The sequence below is a fragment of the Balaenoptera acutorostrata genome, chromosome 9, assembly GCF_949987535.1.
Source record: "Balaenoptera acutorostrata chromosome 9, mBalAcu1.1, whole genome shotgun sequence".
NCBI classification, from domain to species: domain Eukaryota; kingdom Metazoa; phylum Chordata; class Mammalia; order Artiodactyla; family Balaenopteridae; genus Balaenoptera; species Balaenoptera acutorostrata.
In genome coordinates this window covers 89,739,511-89,767,398 of record NC_080072.1, presented here as the reverse complement: position 1 = coordinate 89,767,398, position 27,888 = coordinate 89,739,511, and the positions used below count along the sequence as shown (strand labels likewise).

Below are 27,888 nucleotides of genomic sequence, written 5' to 3'. Positions count from 1 at the left end.
TTTTGCAAATGGCTCAGACTCTTGTTCAAAACTGAACTGTTTGCTTTTCCCCAATACTTGCTCTTCATGTATTCTCTGTCTCAGTTAAAGCATCACCATCCATTCAGGTGTGACTTTTTGGACTCTCTCTTTTCGTCACTGCCTACCTCCTGTCAGTCATCTCTGACTTAATTCTGTAATTTGTCCTTTTCTAACTGTACTGCTTCAGTTTAGGCCTTCATCTTCTCTCACTTGAATTATTGCCTGGATGCTGCTCTTTCTGTCCCATGTTCTGCTGTGTCCAGAGTGACCTTTCTAAGATACACGTCTCACCGTTTCACTCTCCTGTTCCCAAACTCCATGCTTTCCTGTTGAAGCTCTTTAGGCTTTAAGTCTAAGTTCTGGTAGGTCCTGTGCTGACCTATTTCTCCATCATCATTGCCTGCCACTTACAGCTCTGCCCACACACTGATTTGTTAACTGGCTATTCCTCCAAGATACCATATGCCTTCAGGCTCTTCCTTTCTTTTTCTTTTGTTTCCTTTTTTTTTTTTTTTTTTATTACCTCTCACCTAGGATACCCTTCTACTCTTCTCCAATTAGCAAATATCCTTAAAGAACCAGACAAATGTCTTCTTTCCTCTTGATCTTTCCCTGATAGCCTCATCCTTCCATCCTGTTGCTCCTTCTGTGCATAGATAGCGTTTTTTAACACTTCTCCATTGTTGCAGTAATCATTTTGTATTAGAGTTATTTATATGCCTGTAATCAGTGGGCCTGGCACAATGCCTGGCAGTGTTGGTTGATTTGAATAAATGAATACATGAAATGACAGGGTCTGGAAGGATCTTGTGCGATGGGATCTAACCAGCTGAAATTTGTTAAAGGTAAATATGCGTCAAGAAGACCAGTTATACAAGAATGGAAATAGAGGAGACTGGCTTCACAGCAGAATGTGTTAAAAATTTTTAGGGGTTTGGGTGATAGCACTGAGTCAACTATGTGAGGTGGTAACAAAAAAAAGAAGGAGAAGAAGAGGAGGAGGAAGAAGGGGAAGAGAATGAGAAAAGAATGTGAAATATTTTGTCTGATTTTATAGCCAGAGTATTGTGTTTGGTTCTAGATATTATGGTTTTAGAGGGATTTAGACCAGAATAGCAATAATTCTTGAAACCATTTGTAAAAATAGACAAAATAAGATGATGAAGAAGAAAATAAACATGATGAAGAAGAAAAAAGGAGAAAGCACAAATATACAAAATAAGAAATGGCAGTGGAGAAGTAATCCTTGAAACAGAAAAAACTGTAACAGTCTTTGCAGGTCTGTACAAATAAATTTTAAAACTTTGGTGAAATTGATAATTTCTGAGGGAAATTCTGATCACTAAAATTGATAGAAATGGAATATTTAAACAGACCAATTTCTGTAGATGAATTAGAGAACCTTAATAAGGAACTATTCCTCAAAAAAGTACCAGGCAGAGATTATTTCACAGGGGAATTCTACCAAACCTCCACTCGTCAGACAGTCCCAGTGCTCTACAGATAATGTCAGAGGATTGAAAATAAGGAGAAACTTTCTGCTTCATTTTATAAATATATCTACATGGTAGTGCAAAAAAGAAAACTACAGACTAATGTTACTTGTGAATACCCATGAAAAAGTACAACAAATATAGTACTAATATAGCACTAGTAAATATTTTATTAGCGAACAAAATTCAACACCACACTAAAAATGTAATTATTATGATCAAGTAGGATTAACTCCAGGAATGCAAGGTAGGTTCATTATTAGGAAATCCACATATACCATATTAGATCTCAGGAAAAATAATCATAGAATTATCTCCATAAATGCTGACAAAACTTTCATCAAAATTTAACATCCGTTCCTTATAAAACCACTCAAGAAAATAAGACTTGCTTGGTAATGGCATTGAGATGTGGTTCGAGATTCACTCTGGGATCGCCATCATGGCCATGTGCTTGTTCATCCTGCGAAAGGCCACTGCGCGCATCCACGGGTTCCCTAACAGGGGCAAGGAAAAAATGGTTGCCCATTATTCGTATCAGTGGAACTTGATGGAAAGAGATAGGCACATCTCTGGAGTTAATCGTTAACTATGTGTTAAAGGGTTTGGAGAACATTGATTACGGAAGCATTTTCCTGATGGATGAAAAATAACTCAGTTATGCTCGTCTACCCCTGCTAGCAGGTTATGCAGTGTATTGTGTAGCATGCACTGTATCTTATAGTGTGTGATAAAAATAAAACAAAAAAGTAGGGACTTCCCTGGTGGCGCAGTGATTAAGAATCCGCCTGCCAATGCAGGGGACGTGAGTTCCAGCCCTGGTCTGGGAAGATCCCACGTGCTGCGGAGCAACTAAGCCCGTGCGCCACAACGACGGGGCCTGCGCCCTAGAGCCCACGAGCCACAACTACTGAGCCCACGTGCCACAACTACTGAAGCCCATGCACCTAGAGCCCGTGCTCCGCAACAAGAAGCTAGAAGCTCATGCACCACAAAGAGAACCTTGCGCACCACAATGAAGAGGAGCCCCCGCTCGCAGCAACTAGAGAAAGCCCGCACGCAGCAACAGACCCAACGCAGCCAAAAATAAATAAACAAACAAACAAAACCCCAAAAAAGTCGAAAAAAAAAAAGAAAAGAATACTTGATGGATTCTTTCTTAACATGATAAAAAAATATATATATATATATATATATACATATATATATATGTATATATATATATGTATACCTTATTCCTAAAAACCAGTCACTTTCTAAATTGGGAAACACTTCAAGTATTTTCTCTAAGTCCAGAAACAGGGAAGGATGCCCACTATCTCCACTATTGGTCAACATTGTACCAGGGGTATTTAGAAATTGATTAGAGGCACAAGACTTAGTAAAGAAGTAAAGCTATTTCTTTTTGTAGATGATGTGACAGTAATCCTGGAAATCATTGAGAATTATTGATAAAACTCAAACAATAGAAGATAAGGTAACAGGATATAAAATTAGCCTACAGCTTTCACATACACAAAGAGTAACCAATTACAGAAAGTAACGGTAGAGAAAACCACATTTATAATCACAATAAAGAAGAATTGAATACTTAGAAATGAACTTAACAGGAAATGTATAAAACCTACAAGAGGAAAACTTTAAGACACTCCTGAAAGACACATTTGAACAAATGGAAAGACACCCCCTATTCTTGAATAGGGTGATTCAACATCATAAAGGTAACAGTTCTGCCTATGTCAGTTTATAAATTTAATATAATCCCAATAAAAATTCTGACAGGCTTTACGGAATTTCGTATGGAGAAATAAACTTGCAAGAATAGGCAAGAAAACATTAAAAAGAGAAAAATTTCAGGGGGGAGGGACTAGTTGTACCAGATATTAAAATATACTATAAAGCCTCTACAAATAAAACATTTTGGTACTGGTGCATGAATAAACAAATATACAAGTAATATAGAATACAAAGTCCAGAAATAGACCCAAACTATGGAAATTTAGTATATGATTAAGGTGGCATCTCAAATCCCTGGGGTAAAGAGTGACTTTTTAGTAAATGGTGCTGGAACAACTGGGTAGCCATTTGAAAAAAGATAAATTGTATCTATATCTCATATCATACACAAGACTAAATTCCAAATGGATCAGGGATCTGAATGTAAACAATTTTGAAACCGTATGAGAACTAGAAAAAAGCAGAGGTGAATTCTTCTTTCACCTCAGTGTGGGGAAAGGCTTTCTGACCATGACTCAAAATTCAGAGGCAATAAAATAAAATATCAGTAAATTTGATTATATAAAAATGAAAACCTTTTCATGGCCAAAAAACTACCATAAACCAAGTCAAAAGATGACTGACAAACTGGGAAATCTCTGCAACATATGTCAAAGACAAAAGGGTAACATTCCTAATATATAAAGAACTCTTAAAAATGGAGGCACAAAGGACCAAAAACTTTGATAGAAAAATGGGAAAGAGATGTGAACAGACAATTCATGTAGATATAAAAAAGATATAAAAGATAAGAATATAAAATGAATTATTAAACCTACCAAAGGAGGTTCAAACTCATAACTAAAGAAATGAAGATTAAAACAGCACTGCGATACAATTTCTCACCTATCTATCACACTGGCAAAAATTTAAAAGTATGACAACATGTTCTGTTGGCGAGGCTGTGGGAAAATGCACTCTCATGCATGGCTGTTGGGAATGCAAATGGATACGACGCCTTTGGCAGGGATTTTGGCAGTATCTAATAAAGCTATCTACTTCATGTGCCTTTTTACCTAGCAATCTTCTTTGAATCTACCCTGAAGGTAGACCTCCATCAACATGAAAATACACATGCATAAGGTTACTCATTGCTGCAGCGTTTCTAATTGCAAAATATTGGAAAAAACCTGAATGCCCATATGTAGAAGAGTGGTTGAATAAATTATGGTATAGCCACATAATAGAGTACTATGTAGCTGTAAAATAAGGAAGACCTCTAGACCATTATAGGGTGATTTCCAGAATATATTAAGTGAATATTAATTGAAGTGAAGTGAAAAGTGCAGGTGTAAAAAGAATATCAATACTATGCTGTTTTTCACATAAGAAGGAAAGGGAAATAAGAAAATATACGTCTCTTTTTTCTTTCCAGATAACATAGGACGAATCCGATTGGTTACCTACAGGGGAGGATAGGAATGGGGTGGAAAGAATGGAGAAAAGGGAATGGAATAGAAAGAATGATGGAGGAGTGATACTTCTGAATATATGTTTTTATATAGCTCTGACTTTTAGAATCATGGTAATCTTTCTCCTACCCCAAAAATAAATAATTAAAATCCACCAAAACGTGAGGAGAACCCAAAATGGACTGTAAATTGTAAGAAATGTACCTAACCATATTGCAGTTAGTAACATAACCACACTGAAGGTGGTGGAAAGAAAAGAACTAACCTAAGTCACTTTGGAATCAGTATTTTGAGTGTACACTGTAAGGACAAAGACAAAAAGAACTATATAGAAATATTATGTTCTGGTTAGTAAATTTGTTTTTCACAAGGTATGGATTAGCAAGTCAAACTATTTGATGTGTTTTCTAGGACTATGGAAATGTTAGTAAATATATTGTGAATAGAGTCAGATTTCTCACTGTGGGAGAAAGGAGTTACGTATAAGGAAAAGGGAAAAGAGAGCTGAACCCTGTGGTGTTGGGCTGGAGGCGGGATCAGGGTAATTCATGGTATGTCTCTCCATCTGTCTGTCAAGATAAGTAGATACAGATATGTGTGTATGTGTGTATACATGCACATATTTCCTACTCTACTACCGAGAGGGCCAGAATGTCACCCAAGTAGAATGAGTACACCTCATGCCCAAAGTTTGGATTCTAAAAACTATTCTCCAATAAAAGGAGCCAGGATTGTTTTCTTTTGAGGAATAGCTGATTACAGAGCTGGGGCAGAGAAAATACAAGATGAGGGGACGCTTTTAAAAATACAGGTTCTAATTCATTAGGGCTGGGGCACTGTTTGAGAGTCTGCATTTCCATTTTATTTATTTATTTTTTAGAAATTGGGGACCTAATTCAAGGGTCCCGCTATTCTTTTTTTAATTAATTAATTAATTAATTAATTAATTGGCTGCGTTGGGTCTTCGTTGCTGCGTGCAGTCTTTCTCTAGTTGTGGCGAGCGGGGGCTACTCTTTGTTGTGGTGCATGGGTTTCTCATTGTCATGGCTTCTCTTGTTGCAGAGCACGGGCTCTAGGCGCACAGGCTTCAGTAGCTGTGGCATGTGGGCTCAGTTGTTGTGGCTTGCGGGCTCTAGCGTGCAGGCTCAGTAGTTGTGGCACATGGGCTTAGTTGCTCTGTGGCATGCGGGATCTTCCCGGACAAGGGCTCGAACCTGTGTCTCCTGCATTGGCAGGCGGATTCTTAACCACTGCGCCACCAGGGAAGCCCTCCATTTTATTTTTATTTTTATTTTTTAATTTATTTTTGGCTGTATTGGGACTTCGTTGCTGCACGTGGGCTTTCTCTAGTTGCAGTGAGCGGGGGCTACTCTTCATTGCGATGCGCGGGCTTCTCATTGTGGTGGCTTCTCTTGCTGCGGAGCACGGACTCTGGGCGCACGGGCTTCAGTAGTTGTGGCATGTGGGCTCAGTAGTTGTGGCTCACTGGCTTAGTTGCTCCACGGCACGTGGGATCTTTCTGGACCAGGGCTCGAACCCGTGTCCCCTGCATTGACAGGCGGATTCTTAACCACTGTGCCACCAGGGAAGCCCTTATTTTATTTTATTTTATTCTATTCTATTTGAAGTACAGTTGTTTTGAAGTGTAGTTGATTTACAATGTTTTACGGGAGTGCATTTCTAACAGGCTCCTGTGTGATACTGATGCTGCTGGTCCGAGGAGCACTTTGATTAGTAGACAACTACTTACTGTAGATTATTACACAAGAGACTCAAACATTGGATGTGGTGGAAGAAGTGACTTCCATTCTAAGAGTTTTGGTGAGGTCATTTAAACCTCCGGGATGCGTTAATTTAGGGGGCAGTGTGGTAGAGTGTAGAGTGGAAGGAGCACTGGCTTGGGAGTCAGGGTGAATTTCATATGGTTTACAATCTGGGTGGCCTTGAACAATTTATTTCACCTTTTTTGAGCCTCAGTTTCCAGTTAGCAAAATAGATACAGTAAAATATCCCTAGCAGATTAGCATTAGAGAAAATGTGTTTAAGGACCTAGCATAGCTCTTGACACAGAGTAGGTGTTCAGAAAAGTGGTGACAATTATTATGCTGTAGAATCCTCTTTATTGGAAGACCAGAGCTGTGATTAATGTGCATGAACATTACTGTTTGGAACCTCAAAGTAGTTTTGCATCAGAGACAACTTACTTTTATTCATTGGCCAAAAGAAGGCTATGGTTACTTAAGTAAAATCATCTTGGCCTGATGAAAAATACTTGTTCTTGTCTGCCCTTGCATAATTAACTTTTACAGTCATTTTAAGTCTTGGCCTGATGAAATGTGACAAATGATTCACTGATTCAAACAGATATTTGTTGAGCACCTGTTACTCTGAGTCCAACAATCTTGAACTCTTACAACTTCCTGCATAGAGCGTAGTTCAGACCTGAGCTCCTTTTGAGATCACTGCCCTCTCTGCCTCCTCTCCTCCTTCAGGAACCCCTCCACCGCCGAGCACGGGCTTCAGGTCGGGCTAATACTCTCTTAGCACCTTGTACACCCCTGTCATAGTGCTTGTCTCTACCAGCCTGCAAGCTTCTCTTCCTCTCCCTCTCTTCTCGTTTTCTTCCTGCAAACTTCTTGAAGGCATAATGCTCTTTGTAGCCCCATAGCAGAACAGTGCCTGCATTCAACTTGTTGAACTGATTGCTTGACACAGGACGTCCTCAAGGAGATCCGAGTCTGAGGTGTGTGGGAGGGTCAGGGAAGGCTTCCTGGAAAAGGTGATGCTTGAGCTGAGATTTAAGAGGAGATGGCAAGCAGGGGGAGGTAGCGTGGCTGGAAAACATGGCGCGTTTGGGGCACTGCACACGGTTTGGATGAACTGAAACATGGGGGTGCAAAAGTGGGGGAAGGGAGTGAGTGAAGCTGGAGAAGAGGTAAGGGCCAGCACATGACAGACTTAAATGCAGCTGAGGAGATTGGGTTTTATCTTGAGGATAATGAGAAGCCAGTGAAGGATTTTAAGCAGGAATGTGTGGAGGGTGGGTCGAGGGTGAGATGTGATACAGAGTTGTACGTAAGCCTGGTAACCTGACCTAGCTGTTACCCATAATGCCTTTCTGGCCCGGAGCAGAGTGGTTTGCTATGGAAGGGCCCTTTGCCTGGCCTGCCTCACACAGTGTTTTGACTGTACAGTGGGAGCAGACCTGGACAGGAGTCTGGCCCACGTTAAGGCAGAAGGTGCAGCCGCCTCTATTCTGCAGAGTGAGTTGAATAGCAAGAGGCCCTTGGTGAATGCTTGGACCACCTTTACTGGGTTTCCTTACCGGGTCTGCCAGGTCCTAGCTATGGGGACATTAGAGAAGTTGCACCTCATCCATAGAATGGAGATGATACCGACCCTTCAGTGCTTTTGTGAGAACGGAATTAGATAATGATAATGAAAATAATAATGACCATTTAGTAAGCATCAACTGTGGGTCAGGCTGTGTTCCAGGTACATTACTAACTCATTAAAACATATATAGGGGCTTCCCTGGTGGCGCAGTGGTTAAGAATCCACTTGCCAATGCAGGGGGCACGGGTTCGAGCCCTGGTCTGGGAAGATCCCACATGGCGCGGAGCAACTAAGCCCGTGCACCACAACTACTGAGCCTGTGCTCTAGAGCCCGCGTGCCTACAGCCCGTGCTCCGCAACAAGAGAAGCCGCCGCAATGAGAAGCCTGCGCCCACCGCAACTAGAGAAAGCCCACGTGCAGCAACGAAGACTCAACGCAGCCAAAAATAAAATAAATAGATAAGTAAATTTATTTTAAAAAACATATATAAAACATCAGAAATAGTGTTTAGTTCATGGTAGGTACTCAGTAAATATCAGATTCCTCCCCCCACCTCCTGCTGCTCATTGCACTTCCTATAGTTTGTCAGTAGCTGATAGATTATTGCCTTAGCACTACCTTCCAAAGGACTTCATTTATTCCCGCAAACCGACATAGAGAAAGAAAACAGTGAAGATTTCATTTAAGCCCAGGAAGCAGCCAGTGAGTAATTTCCAACATCACTTCATTAAGGAAGTACTTGGGGCTTAGAAATCAACTGTACTTTAACCAAATTATAGTTTAATACAGTTAGCCTTTGAACTTAATTTTTAGGTTCAGGGTCTTGGGCTTCTACAGAAATCAGACAGAACTGCTGCCTGTACTAAAACATTGTTCGTGTGCTATTTTGATATTTAGTGCCCATCGTCAGACCAGATAATCAGAATAAACACCTGAATGCAAGCTGTGTTTAAAATGGAATATGTAAGGTTGTCTAAGCGTTGGGATGAGTTATGTGTCCTACCTGAGTCTGACGGGTTTCTGATGGTACTGGGCCATAGCTTTGTCTGAAAATAAATGAAAGCTCCCTCCATCCGCAACCCCAGTCTTCAGGAACACTGCTCGTCATAACCTTTCTTTTTCTTTCTTTGTGCAGGTTTCAGGTAACTAGATCCTCTTTGACAATATAAAGCATGGATTAAAACTAACTCCGTAGCAATCCCAGGATTATAGGCTCAGGAGAATAAACCTTGGATTGGATTCAGTTAAGTCTCACTGTAAAGAAAGCAGCTATGGGAGAGGCATTTCTGAGCTTGGTTTCTGTTGATTCCTGGTTCCCCAAGATCAGTTCTTAGGAGTGTCACAGTTCATTGTGCATACAGGACATGAGTGATTGTTCCTGAGAAGCATCATGGGTTGCTGGCAGCAGTGGTTACACTTGAAAACTGGCTGTGGTTCTGGCCCAGCCTTTATCCCTGGTCAACAGAGCAAAACTCAAGGAAAGCAGGAGTCATAGTCACTGAAACACTCATCTGCGTACCTGTGTCCACACTGCCGCCCAAGTCAGAGGTTAGCTTATCCCTGGAGACTAGCATAGAACTAGAGAATTTTAGAATATACTCCATGTCTGACCTTCTTTCTTTCTTTCCCTAAAAGCTTCTCCTCCTCCCTCTGGATATAGATTGCCCGATCTCAAATGCTGCCTTAAAGGGTGCAGGGTAGAGGATAAGAGTAATATGCAACTTCTCCCTTATTTCCCCCTTTCATTTTCCAGCAACAGCTGCAGGCATATGTGGCCTGGGTGAATGCACAGCTGAAGAAGAGGCCAACAGTGAAGCCTGTGCAGGACCTGCGACAGGATCTCCGGGATGGGGTGATCCTGGCGTATCTCATCGAGATTGTAGGTCAGTTGGCCCTGGACTCCGATGCTAGCGTAAACCAGAACATGGCCTCTTATATCCTCCATATGCCCTTCAGAGCAGATTGCTTCTTCTTTAAAATAAATGGAAATGGGACTTCCCTGGTGGTCCAGTGGTTAAGAGTCTGCACTTTCACTGCACGAGGCAGAGGTTTGATCCCTGGTCGGGGAACTAAGATCCCGCATACTGCGGCCAAAACATTTTTTTAAAAATTATTTATTTATTTATTTATTTATGGCTGTGTTGGGTCTTCGTTTCTGTGCGAGGGCTTTCTCTTGTTGCGGCAAGCGGGGGCCACTCTTCATCGCGGTGCGTGGGCCTCTCACTGTCGTGGCCTCTCTTGTTGCGGAGCACAGGCTCCAGACGCGCAGGCTCAGTAGTTGTGGCTCACGGGCCTAGTTGCTCCGCGGCATGTGGGATCTTCCCAGACCAGGGCTCGAACCCGCGTCCCCTGCACTGGCAGGCAGACTCCCAACCACTGCGCCACCAGGGAAGCCCCAAAATTTTTTTAAAAAATAAATGAATAAAATAAATGGAAATGGGGCTTCCCTGGTGGCGCAGTGGTTGGGAGTCTGCCTGCCAGTGCAGGGGACGCGGGTTCGAGCCCTGGTCTGGGAAGATCCCACATGCCGCGGAGCAACTAGGCCCGTGAGCCACAACTACTGAGCCTGCGCGTCTGGAGCCTGTGCTCCGCAACAAGAGAGGCCACGACAGTGAGAGGCCCACGCACCGTGATGAAGAGTGGCCCCCGCTTGCCGCAACAAGAGAAAGCCCTCGCACAGAAACGAAGACCCAACACAGCCATAAATAAATTAAAAAAAAAAAAAAATGGAAATGGAACTAAGGAAGACTTAAGATACTCGCCCAAGGTTCCTTTATTGATTTATTGTCAATAAACACTGTGTTCCAGGTGCAGTGTTAAGCTTTGGGAATATGCTGATGAGCACAGTCTAGGCTCTCAAGAGTCTCCCAATCTAGTTGGAAAGACTGGAAAGTGAAGTCACTTCCATTAGTGTACTTAGCATTCTGATGGGGCAAGTACAGATAGGAGCGCATGGGGGGACACCCAACCCAGTCTTAGGGGTTGAGGGATGGCTTGCCAGAAGATTTGATGTCTAGACTGAGGCTGGAAAAGGAAGCGGTAGCCAGGCAAAAAGAAGGTGTGTTACCAGCAAAAGAACCCCGCTACGGTATTCACTACCATGATGCTTCCCAAGAGACCTTGTTTTCTTGAAGCCCCGGAGTTGTTGCTGGTCATTCTTCTGTTTTATGTTTTGGTTTTTTGCCCATGAGGTATGTGGGATCTTAGCTCCCCGACCAGGGATGGAACCTGCACCCCCTTCATTGGAAGGTGACGTCTTAACCACTGCCAGGGAAGTCATGGTCATTCTTATTAGATGGTGTCATAACCTTATTTCCATAGAATTTGTCTGTAGCTCTGTTATTATTTCTCTCACCAAAAGGTAATTACTTACTATCTATTTCTCCTGTATAGACTGAGCTCTTTAAGAGCAGGTACAGTATAATTTTTTTTCTGTTTCTACAACCCCTAACCAAGTGCCAGACACATAGTAGGTACTCAAACGTTCATTGTCATGTAAGTCAGCTTACCTTGCTTAGAGTCTTTGAGGGATGTAGGGTTTGCAAGTGGTATATAAGAAGTCAGGTTTGCAACAGGCAGCCTGTCCATGAATACCTCATTCAGACAGCTCATGGATTCATTAGAGTATTCACTTATAGTGATAGTAACCATGGTAATAGTAATAGCAGCTGCTATTTATTGAACACTATCTCATTTAATTTCATTTGATCATCAACCTTTGAGAAACATAATAGCCCCATTTTCAGGAAACAAACTTAAAAGAGAATTTATAAAAATAAGTAAATTCATTGAGTACTTTATATATATATATATGTATATGTATATATCAAGCATCGTGTAAGCATGCTACTTTGATGGATTTATGATATGGATATGATGTAAGTACGATTTCACCCATTTTGTAGGATTTAGAAAGGTTAAGCAACTTTACAACGTCACATAACTGTAAGTGGCAAAGCAGAGATACAAACCTAGATCTGCTTTAATTCCAAAGCTCATTTTAAACACTTAATTTTTCATTCATTTGAATAGATTATACTGGAAATATAATCAGTTAGAAAATCCAGACAACACAAGAGGATATAAAGTCGAAAGCCATTTTTCCACCTCTGTCCCCCTGCCAGCTACCTGCTCTTTCTAGAGGCAACCAGTGTTAGCAGTTTCTTGCTTTTATTTCCCAGAGGTATTCTATGCATATAACAAGCGATATGAATATGTATTCTTGTTTTCCCCAAACCCAGGTTCTTAAATGCTGCGTTCTGTTGTGACTTGGCTATATAGAAAAATTCACAGAATTCACTGCCTTATTTCCCATTCTTTCTTTAGCCAGCCCTCACTGGGCTTTTGATACCACTACTCCCCCGAAACTGCTCTCCTCAAGGCCACAACCTCTGCCTTGTCAAATCCAGTGGCCAGGCCTCAGTCCTCGCTGTATTCAGCTTAGCAGAACCTGACACAGTGGATCACTCCCTCCTCCTCTAAACACCTTCTCCCCTTGGTCTCCAGGACCCTGTGGTTTCGAGTTTTCCTCCTTCCTCACTGGCCTCTCCTGTTTGCTTTGCTGGCTTTCTCCTCCTTCCTGACCTCTAAATGTTGAAGTTCTCCTTAGAGGCTTAGACCTTAGTCCTTGTATATTCTCTGTCCCTAAGTGAGCTCTTCCCAAATTTGTATCTTTAGCCCTAAGCTTTTCACTGAGTTCTAGACATGAATATCAACTTCCTGTTCAACATCTCTGCTTGGATGTCTAAAATGCAGCCCTCGGGAATTCCCTGGCGGTCCAGTGGTTAGGACTCGGCGCTTTCACTGATGAGGGCCTGGGTTCAATCTCTGCTTGGGCCAAAAAAAAAAAAAATGCAGCTCTCACTTCATGTGTCGTAATCAGAACTTTTCCTTCTCCCCACTGATCCGTCTATCCTCCGAGATTCTTCATCTGACAGATCACAGTACCATTCACCCAGCTGTTAAAGCAGAACACTTAGAAGTTGTCTTTTATTATTCTCTTTTCCTCATATATCATATCCAGTCCTTCACATGTGCTGTGTGCTTTATATTAAAAATGTACCCAGGAGCTTTTCTCAGGTGTGGGTCTGGACCCTTGCATAGTCTCGATGTGCAACCGATCCCGGGTTAAGATGGAGCAGGGAGCCAAGGGCCTGAGCCGGTGGCATGTCGCTTCACACCAGTTCACAGAGGAGACTGAGAAGTCAATGTCCATCTTGGACGTGTCTTCATCTCCTGGAAGCAGTGCAGTGCACACCTCTTGGAACCATGGCCCATCAGGTATTCAACACGTCCCTCGGTGCACAGAGCTGGAGAGGGTCCCCTTGGTCTCTGCTGAGGCACCCAGGCAGAATGCCAGGGAAATGGGGCCACACTTCAGTATGTTGCTGCCTGACCACAGTGTGAGCCCCCAAGTGACTTTCACTCCTTCCCAGATGATTTACTCAGGGAATGTCTCCTTCCCAGCCAGGAATGATGATTTTCCAGGGGCCCCAAGCAATGCCCTTAGGAGAGCCCAGTATTCCAGGGGTGGCCACGACCTTTGGTGGGAATCTAAGGATGCCCCCCAATGGGCCGCCAGTCTCACCTGCCAGTGGAATCCCAATGATGTCCCACATCAGAATGTGAACAATGCCTTATTCTGGCCTCCCAACAGTAACTTCTAACAGAGACCCTTTAACACCTAAAACATTATTGTATCCAACCGTGCCTTCCACTGAGGCCCAGGCAATGCTCCCCTCTTTGGCTCAGATGTTGCAGTCTAGAAACCCCACAACGTTGGAATGCCCCCAGCTGGATCCCATTATTGCTGGCTTTGGTATCCCAGGGCTCTTTTGTGAGCCAGCCAGTCTCCCAGGAAGACCCCTTCCTACCTAAATAGTCTTTACCTGCTCCACGGAGAGCAGAGCAGTATTCCGGGGCCCAGGAAAGGGCTCCCAGGAGGACATCCCCAGCTTTAAGGCCTTACCGCTGCAACTGTGAGAAAAGCTTATACTAAGGGCTCCCACCTCATGAATCACCAATGCAAACACACAGGTGAAAGGCCCTGTAAATGCATGTGGGAAGCCTGTACTTGGTCCTTCTTCCGATCTGATGAACTTGGAAGACATACTCGGATACACACCAAATACCGACCACATAAATGTGACCAGTGCAGCCGACAATTCATGAGAGCTGACCATCCCAGGCACCACCAAAGGACTCATATGCGGGTGCCAACAACCCCAGACCCACCGGCTGACAATGGACATATGGCTGGTCCTCCTCCTGCTCCTGGTCTTTAGGTTAATCTGCTCTTCCCCTTGTATTGACCTTTCTGCCCAGATCCTGCCTGCCTCTGACCAGCTAGTCTCTTTGGTAGGTGTAGGCTTTGATGAAGACAGAAAGATTATGAGGCAGTGTTGAAGCCCATGTGAGCTCTGGATCTAGTCAGAGCTCAAAAACTGTCTTGGATGTCCTCACATCTCTGGGGCCACCTACTTTTGTGCCAAGTTCAGCCACATGGGAAGATGGAGCAAAGTAGAGATTGGGAGCTTTATAAAAAGCTCTTTATCTTACGTCATTCCCAGCTTGAAACCCTTTAGCGACTCTCCTTTGCCTGCTGCATAAAATCCAACTTCCTTATCTTGGTCTTTGACAGTTTCCAGAGCCAAGACTATGTTCAAATTCTGAAGTTACCACTTACTACCTATGTGACCTTGGGAAAGGTCTTTGATCATTATGCCAGGTTCCCTCTTCTGGTAAAAGAAAAACAGTGTTAGACTGTCGTGAACACATCTTATGTACAAAACCAGATTCTCTCCGGCACTCACCAGCCGCATACCCAGGGTTTGTCTCCTCCCATCATTTCCAGACTTGGATGGAATGACCCCACAGGACATGGGATCTGGTATCTCAAGTAGCCACTAGCAGCCCAGGAATGTGGAAGAGTTAGTGCTCCTGGGGTAACATTTGACTAATGGGAGATGGGAGAAATCCAGGTGATAAATTCCCTCTTCTTCCCTCCCTTCCCTGAACTGGTGCAAGATACCATTTCTCCCACTGGGGAGACCTCCCAAGTAGCCAGTGGACACAGCTTTTGTGCTTCTTCGAGGCTTGTCATGAAGCAGACTCATCCTGCTATCACGTGGCATTACCTCCTGTTCTTCCTTGTGTTGAGTCCCTTTTTTTACTCTCAATGCCCTGTAATCACCCATATAAACATTGGTACTTTAAAAAATTAATTAATAAATTAATTAAAAATTAAAAAAAAATGTACCCAGTATCTGACTTCTCACCTCCCAGCTTCTTCACAAACCATCATTATCTCTTGCTTGATTGTTTTCACTTCCTTTCTAACTAATCTCCCTATTTCCTCTTCACATAATCTATGTCCACACAGAGTCAACTTTTAAAAACATAAGTCAGATCATGTAACTCCCTTACCTCAAACCCTCCTTTGGCTGTCCATTACACATAGAATAAAATTCAAGGTCTTTGCTCTTTTCCTCTGGTCCCTAAAGCTCCACATGACCTGGCTTTGCTTACTTCTCCACCTTACCCTAGGACTCGACTCCTCACTCTCTCCACTCCAGCCCTATGGTCTTGTTGCTGTTCCTCAGATAAGCTGAGTTCATTCCCACCTTGGGGTTGGGATCTGTGGATTCTCAGCCTGGAATGCTTCCTCCGCAAATCTTAACCTGTCTTACTTAATTCAAGCCGCTGCCCAAATGTGTTATCAGAGAGACCGTGATCACTCTTCTTTGTCTTTCCTCATAGTACTTATCACTACCCGAAATTATATGGAAGATTTATTTGTTATCTTGGTCATCTGTCATCCCTACAGATACAAACTCTATGATGGAAGGAAAGACGAAGTCTTGGTCATTGCTGTTTCTCTGGTGCTTAGAACAGGGCCTGGCACACAGTGGGTGCTCGATGAATATTTGCTGAATGAAAAAATGTACGCACAGCAACTTCACAGGCCGCTGGGAATAAATTTGAAAATTTGAAGGCCCTGCAAAAGGCTTTCATTTTCCTATTCCCCATCCAAATTACAAACACCAAGGCCTAACTCACTTGCATATTTATAGATAATCTTAGTGTTTACATCAAATATTCTCTTTCTCTGTGTCTGGCTACTATGAAACTGTGATAGTACTGCTCCCCATAACTTCATATATTTTCTTTATTCTCACAGCAGGAGAAAAGCTGAGTGGTGTACAGCTGAGTCCCAGTAACCAGCAGGAGATGAAGAATAATGTGGAGAAAGTGTTACAGTTTGTAGCCTCCAAAAAGATTCGTATGCACCAGACTTCAGCTAAAGGTCAGTGCTTCATCCTGTCCATGGTGGGTGGGTACACTCATCTTTACCTGGTGATTGTCACCCTCAGAAGAACTATCTGTCGTGTAGCTGAGGGTTCCAAGTAGACTCGAGTAGGATTAGGCCCACGACCTCGTATCATTTTTCCATAAAGAAAGTTATCCTCTTGGGACAGAGTGATTATCAAAATCCAAGTGCTTTGGAAACCTGGGTGAAGATAGAAGTTCTCTATTCATTTTAACTGAGTGAAGTTTTGCTTGAGTGTGTGTAGGAAGATTAACAGAAAAGAAATGATAAAATTGTGGTATTAATTTTAGAATGTCTTGTTTAAGTTATCAAAAATGAAGATAGATTATGTTTTTTGAGTTTTTTGAGCCACATGGCCAGAAGAGGACACCTCTCAATCCAGTCTGAGCCCAGGCTGCAGGGAAGAAATGGTGTGGGTGTCCTCAGAAGGCACGGGCTCCCAGGTCCTCTCACTGTTTCTGTAGAACCGATTATAATCTGGTTCTGTTTCAGCTTCGGTTTCTGGGCCTGATTGCCTGTGGCTCTGATGAGAATGGGGGCAGGAGGGAGCCCTCCTTTCGTGTGTTATTAGTGTTCTCTGTGTTGGGCTCATTCAGGCGGGGCAGATACTGACCATTGAGAGTGCCTGTAGAAGGTATCAATCAATCCTTTTGGAAGCCTTGCATATTTAAAAGGCTATGAAACTAAAAAATAGAATTTTACCTACTTCCTTATGTTAACCAGACCTATTATATTTTTTTCTGCCTGCATTTCTCTTTTTTTCTAGGACAAAATTTAGAATGCCACCATATCTCTAATCTGGTCCCCATGAGGAGTGGGCTTGGGGATCTGGCCCATTAAAGTCGGCTATTTTGAGGGAACGCTGCCGTTCAGGACATTATTGTCTTTTACCTGGAGAAGTGCAGCAGCTTCCTAATTAGTCCCGCTGCATCCATTTCTGTCCCCCTCCCCTCTGCTCTCCACACCGCAGCCAGAATGATCTTTCTAAGAGTGTATATGCTCATGCCATTCCTCTGCAACAGAGGGCCCTTAGGAGAGAATCCAGAGTCCTTCCTCTGGCTTACCATGCCTTTCTGACCTGACCTCCAGTTCATCCTCCTCCATCTTTCACCCTCTCCCCCGGAACTCTGAGCTCTGGCTATGCTGAACTGCTTTCTGTTCCTCTTCCACAGCGTGTGCCGTAGAAATATAATGTGAGTCTCATACATGACTTGAATGTGTGTAATAGCCATGGTTAAAAAAAAAAAGAAAACGAAATGGTTGAAAATAATTTTAATAATATATTTTACTTAACCCAACGTATCCAAAATATTTTCAGCTCAACATATAATCAAATGTAAAAAACTATTAATGAGACATTTTACATTCTATTTTTTGTACTAAGTCTCATGAGATTTTTCATTCTATTTTTGTGTGTGTGCTAGGTTAGTACTAGCACATTTCAGTTCAGACTACAGCTGCCTTTTAAGTGCTCAACAGCCACATGTGGCTAGTGGCTCCCATACTGGATGGCTCAGTTCGGGTGTGTCGTGCTGTCTCACCTCTAGACCTTCATGCCTGCTGTTCCGTTTTCTTGGAATACTCTTTTCCTTCCCTTCCCTCATCTGATAAACCATTAATGGTCAGTCACGTCTCAGTTTAGAACTCACTTCCTCTGGGAATCCTTCCCTGAGCCCTCTAGACTAGACAAGATACTTCTACACTGAGCTCCCAAAGAATCCTGTACTTCTCCTCTCATACGTTATTGTACTTTATTGTAATTGCTTTCGAGTACTCTGTCTCCCTGTTGAACACAGAGAGCTTGATTGCCTTGCTTACCTGCTCACTAGCAAATACGTAGTCACTGAATGAGTCCTCAGCTGTCTGCCTCTCTCTTAGGACCTCTCGGTCTGTTCCGATCCTCAGATATCGTGGAAGGCAACCTGAAGTCTATCATGAGGCTGGTCCTGGCCTTGGCAGCTCATTTCAAACCGGGCTCCAGCAGGACAGTGAGCCAAGGGCAGGACGCCAGAGCCCCTCTGCAGAGTCACCAGCCACACTGTGCAACTGCTGTGGCCCAGGGAGCAGCTGCCGCCCTAGCCGATGTGTGTCACGACATGTCACGGTCAGGGCGGGATGTCTTTCGATACAGACAGAGGTAAGGATGGAAATCTGGGGATGGGAACTCAGCCCACTCTGATATTTCTTCCCTTAAATGATATAGTGCAGTAAATGGAAATATCACCTAAACAGCCCACATTGCAGAAAAGAGCATGGAGTGGAGGTTGGAGAGGGCGCTCCAAAAGAGAAAAAAGGCCCTTTCTTTTAGAGATGTTTATTTTGCCTTTAGTAGAAAGTAAAGGAATCGTATATGTAATTGTTTGCTTTGGTGCGCAGTTTTATTTTATTTTTTTAAATATTCATTTATTTATTTATTTGGCTGCATCTGGTCTTAGTTGCGGCATGCGGGATCTTTTAGTTGCAGCGCACGGACTCTTGGTTGCAGCCCCGCAGGCTTCTCTCTAGTTGTGGTGTGCAGGCTCTAGAGCGCATGGACTTAGTTGCCTCGCGTCATGTGTGATCTTAGTTCCCTGACCAGGGATGGAACCCGTGTCCCCTGCATTGGAAGGCGGATTCTTAACCACTGGACCACCAGGGAAGTCCCCAGAGTTTTAAATATGTGCCTTTGGCACAGTGTGTTTTCTGCACTGGGAGATACATGTGGGAGCAACATCCCGATTCATCCCTGAGTCTCCCCCTGGAGTGTATCCTAAAGGGCGGGCTGTCCTAGAGAGTCATGGCAGGAAATGCTTTGTGGGTTGTGCGTCTGCTGAGAGGGAACACGACTCTGAGGTGTTGCAGAGACTGGTGAAACTACTGGTCTTTTGTATCTGCCTTTCTTACTAGGTTTCAAGTGTCCTTAAGGCAGGGGCTTTGCCTTATTCATCTTTTTTCCCATAGTGCTCCCAAAGTGGTGTCTATCAGTACTTGTGGGGTTGACTTGAAGGACTGACACCTTCTCCTTTGCTGGTGCCCTCTGCCTTTAGGAACAGCAGCGTGGATGAGGAGATTGAGAACCCATGCTGGAGCGTGCGAGCCCTGGTGCAGCAGTATGAAGGGCAGCAAAGGTCCCCCTCCGAGTCCAGCTGCTCCAGGTAACTGTGGCCTCAGATTCTTCACCACTACAGTCCTCCCTACGAGCTGAATTGTGGGGATGCTTAGGGTTGTCAGCTTCAGGTAGTAATGCAACAGGCAATAAGGCACTGAAGCCCTTCCTCTTTCCCTCAGTCTATGTTTGGCGTTAAAGGGGTAGCCCTCAGCACTGTCTGGTTTTGTGCTGACAGGAGGGGTAGGCTGGGATGCTTGTGAATTTCCTACATACCAGTGCCACTGCTTCGCTGTGTCCACGTGGGGGCGTGACTGGGACCTGCTAGGGCCCAGCCCGATGGTTCTGATATTTGCATATCAGCTGCCAGTGTTTATGAGAGCCAGTTCCATTGCACTGTCTTTGTGCCTGAGTCTGACTCTTAAGTTATGGCCTGAGAAGGCTGTATAAAGTTCATAGCAAGAGAAAATGAGCAGAGTTGTCTTAGAGCCTTTAGAATGTTCCCAGCTTTCATTTACAGGGCTGGGAATTGTGGCCGATTAGTACACATTTGAGTGGGCTAACAATGTGTGTGACTCTAGCTGAAAAATGTTGTCTATATCCCTTAGAGCCAAATGCAGAGACCAGAACAGGACACAGTGCTCTAATAAAAGCCTGATCAATGCCAAGTATAGTGGCAGAAAAAGATTACTTTCCTGGCTCATGTAAATCATGCTCCTATAAGCACATCCCCAGATCATGTTAGCTTACTTACTAACTTCATTTCATTGCTGAATCATATTTAATTTATGCTCTTATAACCTTTTCTCTCTTACCTCAACCCAGGGTTAGTCTGTTCTAGTTCAGCCTAATTGTTCTTTGTCTGATATGTATGTATTTTACGTGTCTTTGTTTTCTTCCTCCTATTTCTTATCCTAATAAAATTCCATCTCAGTTTGATGGACCATTTTCTAATTTGCTGAGGTCACATGGAATTCTTTCCATCATTTTAATATACTGGTAACCTTGCTCGACTTTAATTTTCACATTTAATAGTTGTGGTTTTTTATTTTTAAAATTCACATGACATTAAATTAACCATTAATCATCTTAAAGTGTACAATTCAGTGGTATGTAGTACCTTCATTAATATTGTGCAACCGTCACTTCTATCCAGTCCAAAGAGATTTTCATCACCCCAAAAGGAAACCTTGTACCCATTAAGCAATAGATGTGCTTTTATTGAGGATCTAAACCATTTCTTCCTTGCTTGCTGCTTGGACTATCACTTGGTACAGAATCAAAGGAGATTTCATTGTACAATGAGATCTGTTGCTTCCTGCATGGCTTCAGGCCTTTTACTTTTCTGTGCCTGATAGTGCTTGCCAGAGTTAGAGAGAGAAAAAAAGAGTCTGGATTTTTTCCTGAGAGCACCTGCCTTCCTGCTGTCTGGCAGAACTCAGACTGGGAGCAGGGGTGTGAGACTGTGTGAATTAGGGGCCATTGGAAATCAGGCTTCAGTGGGCCGACAGTGACAGTTTTCTAGGGGAGGGGTCAGAGAATAGTTTGCTTTCCTCTTTCTCTCCTTCCTGATTTGGTCGTTTTCTTCTGAGCCAACCTCTCACCTCTTTGGGATGCTCAGTCAGCACGCTGGGACCCAGAAGGCTCCGGCACATTCTGCCCCACTCCCCCCCGCCCCCCCCCCCACTCAGGGGGAGTCCACCTAATGTCTAAGTGATCCATGAAGGCCAGGAGATCCCTGGTATGTGATTCAGAACGGGGAGTGGTTCAGAAGATAAGAAAGATAGGCCCTGATGCCCAATCCCTTCCCCCTGCTCCTTGAGAGACATCCTGGCAAAGCCCTGCCCGACTGCCCGCCTGTTGCTTCGTAGACCTGTAGACCTCGGGCCAGCCTCTCACCATATCCAAGCAAAACGATCCTTAGTTGGGAAAAAAGAACACATGAAACGCCCGAGGGGACGGTGCGGGGAGACAGGCGTTCGGCGCGTTTCCGGGGGAGCCCCCTCCCACGAGGAGCCGCGTTAGACCCACCCCGACCTCCGTGCCCACGAAGGCAGGGTTCAGAGCGGAGAAGGCACCGCTATCAGTTCTGGGCTTCTCCAGACCGGGACCACAGACCCCTCCCTCTGCCGAACGGCGGCCTCTCCGGTGCCTCGCCAGGGGCTCCCGCTGGGCCCCGCAGCCCCGCCCCGCTCTGCCGGGAGCTCAGTCGGCCGGCCGAGCGCCAGCCTGGGTCCGAGCCCGGCGCTGCCTGGCCGCAAGTGACAGCCTGGGAAGCGGGGGAGGGCGTCGGGAGGGTGGGACCGGGGAGGCGGTGCGGAGCTGGGATCGCCGCCCGCCGCCCGCCGCCCGCCCGGGACTCGACCGCGCAGCCGGATCTGCGGGCAGCCTTTCTCCGGTGGGTCGGAGATGGGTTGAAATGCCTGCGCCCGGGGGCACGCCCGGAGCCGCGCGGCCGCGGAGACCACGATGCCGCTGCCGGGGACCCGCAGCCTGCGATGGGAGGCGGCTTCCGCCGAGGCCGGGCCGCTGCAGTGTCTGAGCTGCCGGGACAGCGCGCCTCAGAGCCGGGAGCATCCCCGTCCCTGGAGCCGCGACGCCTGCTCCTCTGTCCTCCCTCCTCCCTCTCGGGACCGGGGCGAGCGGCTCTGGTAGTCGGCCTGCCCGTGGAGTCGTTCTTCGGGCCCCAGCGCGGGGAGGCATGCCCGAATTGGGGAGCACTGTGACTTTCAGCCTCCCACTTCACCCCGGGAAGCCGACTTGCTGAAGCCGGAGCCACGAGGGGGACCATGGGAGGGACGCAAGTCAAATGGTGAGGTGAAGCCACTTTGGCTTTGGAGGTGGGAGGCGTGGGTGGCAGCAGGGCCAGGACTGGAGGATGCTGTTGGCCAGAGACAGGCGGGGATCGGTGGGGGCGCTCTACTGGGGAGAACAGGCTGCTGGCCTGGGATTGTCACTGTAAAATACAGTGGGTTTAGGAAGCTGCAACCAGCATAGGGGAAGGAGTGGCCCTTGACCCTGTCTGGTCTCTACTGAAGGAGGCACTTCAGGACGGAACAGAACTCATATTGCCTAGTACCCGTTTTTTAAAAAAAATTCATTTGACTCTAATTTGAAGGTAGCTCTTCTGGGAGATTGTTTGTCTGATAAGATTGGAGAGATGTTAGACCTGTGGGAATTAATAATGTATCAGTCAGACCCAGTTTGTAATCACTTGTTCCCTGACTTGACAGGATTATGATGGCAAGTAGGAAATTACTTGTTTTATAAAATAGTGTTTTAAAGCTAATCAGGGAGAGCCTAAATCATATAATTAATTAGCATTAAAATACTTTTGTCTGACTTGAGGCGGAGGATTTAGTGTACCATCCTCATCCGTGAGGTTCTTCTTGGGGAGACGGCAAGATGCCTGCTCTGACATGTGCCTCAGGATTTTTCTTCCTCAGATCCTTTACCTTTTGACTTGGCCAGTTAGTTTCATGGTTCTACCTCTCTGTGGCCTCACACACTGGCAGCCCCAATTCAAGAAAGAGAAATGTTGTTTTCCTTTGGCTGCTCTGCCACTCCCCCAGTGGGGCTGGATATGCAGATATCCGCCTCTTTCTGCCCTTATATGGGAGACAGCTCACTTGGGAGGGAGCTGGTGGAGCTGAGCATGCGTCTCTGCTTTTAGGAAAGCATTTTTCCCCCTGCATCCTAGGTTCACACCACCCCTCCCACCCCCCCCACCCCCTTCGTCTCACACATACCCACACTTAGTGGTCCAGCTAAATGCAGGCAAGGGAACATGTCAGCCATAACACCTTGTCAGCTGAGAAAGTGTTGTCTTATCATTTCTCAAAGAGGAACAGCTGGTGCAGACCTCTTTCTGCACTTGGATCCCCATTTCTATAAGAAGGCGGATGCTGAGGCCTGAACAGTCATAAATCTGTTCTTATGAATGACATAGTACCCTTAGACTAATGCTTTTCCAGCAGCTAATGCATGTTGGCCTGGAAGTCAGATTGCCTAAGTGGTGAAAGATGGATAAGAGAGTTCTATAAAGCAATTACCTTTTCTAAATACCACTTCTTGCCTCTCTCCACCCATCTTGCCTGTTTGGGTTGTAGATCTATAGATATGGTTAACCAACTTTTTTTTAATTTGAAGAAGCAAAAAACTAAAATTTTTTCTGTGGTTCTAATAAGGATGAGGGTGTGTTCCTGGTTGAGGTCATTCCCACCAAAGCCCAAAACTCTGGACAACGAGGAGGTTGAGACACTAGTCCTCAGGCTGCTTCAGAGATTTTTGAAATCTCTTGCTAACTCCACTGTGCTTGGCTCTTGTTTTTAGTGGTTTCTAGGCAGATGAAATGTTAACTCCTGATCGTGGCTGGGAGGATTAGCCTGGGAGACTTCAGGGGCACATTAAGTGGGTCAATGAATCCAAGACACTTTCACTGTTGTCTGGGTGATGGATTTGGAAAGAATTCCTGAGAGGGGGCTGGGTGTGCAGACCCCACAACCCCTGAGACTGTTTCAGTGCTGATGTTCTCAAGGTGTGGTGCAAAGAAAGATGGCTCTTCAGATGGAAGCATCAGCCACATTCCCATCGTGTCCTGTAGATTTGCTTCTGGAGATTTAAAATTCTGCTTCCCTAAAAATGCAAACAGTTCCTTCCAAGGCTAGTAGTTATACTAGAATTTAAGAATTGTTGCAAGGTTTCTGATGACAGTTTGAAAACAGTGTGGCAGAGATATGAATAACTCCTTGATGGCAGTAAATCAAGTAAACCTTTACCATCCCCTAGCAGGTCTTTTCCCCTTTTGACATACTATCCTTTTCTGTATCATGTCCTAGCTTTGTTGATATGTCATTGCTCCTTTACCCAGCCTGGCACTGTCCACACTCCAGCAGTTTCTCCCCTCTGAGGCACCCTCCACACCGTCCCCTACTTTGGGATCAGCCCAGAGCTGATCTGCCATTATTACTCTGCTGTTATTGCATATGTCAGTGAAAGATCAGCATATTGGAAATAGATTTTCCTTCCAGCTCCCAAAGCTGCTAAAACACATACTACATCAGCCCCTGAACTTGGGCCCAGGGATGATGGTGGAGGAGGTGGTGGTTAAGTAAAAAACAAAAACAAAAAGCCAAACCAAACAAGACTTAGAGTTCTTTAAAATGCTAGATTATCCATCCTTCTGGTAAATCTCTTCTCAGTGAGTTAGGCTTAAAAGCAGCCTTGTTGTGGAAAAGACTTCCTGGGACTGGGTCATTCATTCATTCAATATTCATTTCATTCATTTAACCATCTCATCGTTCATTCAACAAACATTTGTTCTTGCTGTGGGCCAGGCACCGTGTCAGGCAGTAGGAGTTAGATGAATAAGAATACGTTTCTGGGATAAATTAGGAAAGCTGGCTTCTAAACAACGGTTTGCAATAATTGTTTCTCTTTCTTTTCTTTCCGTCACAGCCTGACTTCCCCCAGTCCTATCCACAGTGCAAAGAGTGACTCCATTATAACCCAGTCAGAGGAGAAGGCAGATTTCGTGATTATTCCCTCTGAAGGAATAGAGAACAAAACAGGTACTATTTCTCAGCCTGCCTGCGTTGGCTCAAGGAACAGCTTCAAGAGTGTGGGAGTCCTGACTGTCTCCTTGGCCTTCTCCCTCCATATTCTGTGCATGCAGGGTCCACTCTAGAGAGCTCTAATGCTTTGTAGGCAGTGAATGTTGTATCCTCTCATAGATTGTCACTTCTGATGTCCTAGCTGTCAAATATCCTGCAGCAGTGTAGACAGGCTGTTCATTAGCCGGCTGCCTATGAGTTAGGAGATGACTTTGAAACAGGCAGAAGCCTACTCAAGTTAACAGTTTTTATTATTTCTGTGTTATGCAAATAATTTCAGTGCTTCTCTAACTTAAATTGGGGCCAGGAATATATAGTAGCAGGTGAGGCGTCTGTGAGAACATATAGCACAGAGCAGGTCTGCATCATGTTTGGTATAAAGGCTACAGAAAGGACCACAGAGTTCCCTTTGTGTAGACTTCTTCCTCTGTCTCGGTCAATCTTTTTCTTACATTAAACACAGAGGAGAGCGTGGAAGAAGCAAAGCACAAGACTTAGAGTTTTATTTGCTTGTAAGGGATATAATGAAACTGAAGCCCTCTGAAGGAAAACTGGAATTAAATTCTTCCTTATTCCATTTCCCATCTAGCCCTGGCATTAGTACTAAAAAGTCAGTCTTGTTCCTGAGTCAGAAATTCCTGGCACCCTGGGGAGGGAGAGGGAGGCCTTTACAGAGTGCTTGCTCTGAACCAGCTACCACGGGCCCTGCACATAGGTTACCTCATTTAGTCGCACAACAACCCAGAGGGATTATACTTATCATATTCATTCTTATGAATGAAATCAGAGCAAAGAGACTGTAAAGATAGGGAAATAAAACCAGAGAGAGAGAGAGAGAGAGAGAGATGAAACACTTTGTACAAGTATAGTTCGTTTCCTTTGTGACTCACACAATGTTATATGTGAAAGGGGTTCAGTCATAGCAGAATGGTCAAAGGAATTTGAGTTGAGGTCTTCCCTCTGAAGCTCCAGAGCAACCAACAGGAGTTTTGTCTTCATTGCCTCTGACAGCTTCCCCCTTTGTAGCTGGCAGGATCAAGCTCTAGGAATGCCAGTTCTAGAGAATTAAGAGTAAAATCTGTCCCATACCAAGATTCCCAGGGAGTCTTATTGCTTCCTTAAGGTTCGAAAGAGGATGGATCTCCCCAACCGAGTAAGCGTCACTCCGTGAGCCTGGAGTCAGTCAATGGCCAGTTCTTTCTGTCTCACAACCCCACCTGGTGGAGAGTCCAGTCTGTGCAGTGAGAGCAGGTTCAGCAGGCAGGTGACCTGGCCCTGTGAACACGCAGGAGTGTGACTGCTTTCTGCCTGCAACTCAGTTTCCTTCAACATGAACTGTACTCCCTCCTTTCCTCTTGTAGAGGAGACAGACTCTCCATTATCCCGGGACTGGAGACAAGGCAGCCCCCGGCCCTATCTGGAGGCTTCATGGGAAGAACAGCTGTTGGAACAACAAGAACATTTGGAAAAAGAAATGGAGGAAGCCAAGAAAATGATATCAGGATTACAGGTAGCTCTTTCCCTCGTAGTTTGACTTTGGTGCACCAATTTTTTTCTTTTTTTTTTTTTTCTTGGCTGTGCTGCACGGCTTGTGGGATCTTAGTTCCTCGACCAGGAATTGAACCCCAGCCACGGCAATGAAAGCGCCAAATCCTAACCACTGGACCACCAGGGAATTCCCGCACCAATTGTTTATTATTTTTAAGTCACTAGGATCAGTTGAAAGTAAACTGACTCAGTTATGTATGAGGTCAGAATTGGGGAGTTTACATAGAGGGAGTAGTGCACGAAGAGCAGAAAATCCCTTACAAGGGGGTATGGGCCTTAAATGGGCCTCAGGGACTCTTGTTGACAGCATAGCTGTTAGGAGTTCTGCAAGCATGGGAGCCATATCCACCGTTACCGAACATCTACTCTGGCTCTCTGCTTTGTGGGTGGGCTTCTCCCCTGTCTGTAGCCGCAGACCTGCAATGGCAGCTTTCACCAAAGAATGGCATTGTGAAGAGTCAGGATTTTCCCCTAGGAATTCACCATCAGGAAGGCTGTAAATGCCAGTAATGCTGCAGGTCTCTGCCTGGTCTAGCTAAGGGATTTAGCTCACTCTTAGTGCATTTGTAAGTGGACGCCAAGGCATAATGATCAGGTAGAAGAGCAACAAAGCCCTTCAGTTTTTCCAATACCTTCCGTGCCAGCAAATCTCCCCCAGAGGCCAACTGACCCACTTGACTTAGTTCCTACCCTGAATGACCCCCCTCAATCCTCCGTCTTTGTGTGTCTGTCCCTGTTTGGGGGAGCCCTTATAGTGTTCTGATGACCCTGAAATTGCCTAGGAATATTCCTTTCTGTTTGTGCTGGGAACTGCACTGCTTCTGAATTGTCAAATATTTATGGACACGTAAACAAAGCCCACATTATGTGAGTGGCTCTGGCAGCCCGCAGGCGGTGGAGGGCGTACTCCCAGCCAGCCGGCAACAGGGTGGGGACACAAAGCGTTCCTAAAGAAAAAGGGAGATTCGTGCAGTGGTAAAACAATTTGCATAATGTATGCCTCAGGAACCGAGAGGGGTTGGAGGAACGTTTACTGCCTAAACATTCCCAAGGAGGTTGTGGCTCTTCCCTCATTTGCTCTGTGTTTTTAAATGTCTGCCTTTTAGTTCCCTTCTCTATCCCTCCAATAAGAAATGGTTTAGTTAATGGAATGGTTTTTTTGTGCTGTCCTTTAATAGGAAGGATTAAAGCATGGAGAATTTTGGGATTGTACTCAACCAGGTTTTTCCCAGGATAATTTCATTGTATGAACATAGATATCCATCAATTTGGTTT

The 27,888-nt window shown here is 44.8% G+C and overlaps 2 protein-coding genes across 11 annotated transcripts in view; both read left to right on the top strand.

The window, feature by feature from the left end:
* The window catches only part of DIXDC1 (DIX domain containing 1), a 75,377-nt gene that overhangs the window by 20,516 nt on the left and 26,973 nt on the right, over positions 1 to 27,888 (top strand). For 6 of the 10 annotated variants that reach the window (XM_057553595.1, XM_057553596.1, XM_057553592.1 and 3 more), the window contains 6 exons: positions 9,793 to 9,922; positions 16,219 to 16,344; positions 18,274 to 18,505; positions 19,395 to 19,502; positions 24,911 to 25,023; positions 26,427 to 26,575. In XM_057553595.1, the coding sequence (XP_057409578.1) occupies positions 16,269 to 16,344; positions 18,274 to 18,505; positions 19,395 to 19,502; positions 24,911 to 25,023; positions 26,427 to 26,575 (678 nt within the window). In that variant the 5' untranslated portion in view covers positions 9,793 to 9,922; positions 16,219 to 16,268. Of the gene's footprint in view, positions 1 to 9,792; positions 9,923 to 13,141; positions 13,320 to 16,218; positions 16,345 to 18,273; positions 18,506 to 19,394; positions 19,503 to 21,508; positions 22,266 to 24,910; positions 25,024 to 26,426; positions 26,576 to 27,888 lie in introns of those variants that run through there. The other 4 variants (XM_057553597.1, XM_057553598.1, XM_057553594.1 and 1 more) reach the window with 3 other exon arrangements.
* On the top strand, positions 1,924 to 2,103 carry LOC114236560 (NADH dehydrogenase [ubiquinone] 1 alpha subcomplex subunit 1-like). The gene has a single exon (XM_057553599.1). It carries the CDS (start codon positions 1,924 to 1,926, stop codon positions 2,101 to 2,103), a length of 180 nt encoding a protein of 59 aa, XP_057409582.1.

Coding starts and splice junctions, on each gene's coding strand:
- LOC114236560 (XM_057553599.1), top strand. CDS start 1,924: ATGTGGTTCGAGATTCACTCTGGGATCGCCATCATGGCCATGTGCTTG.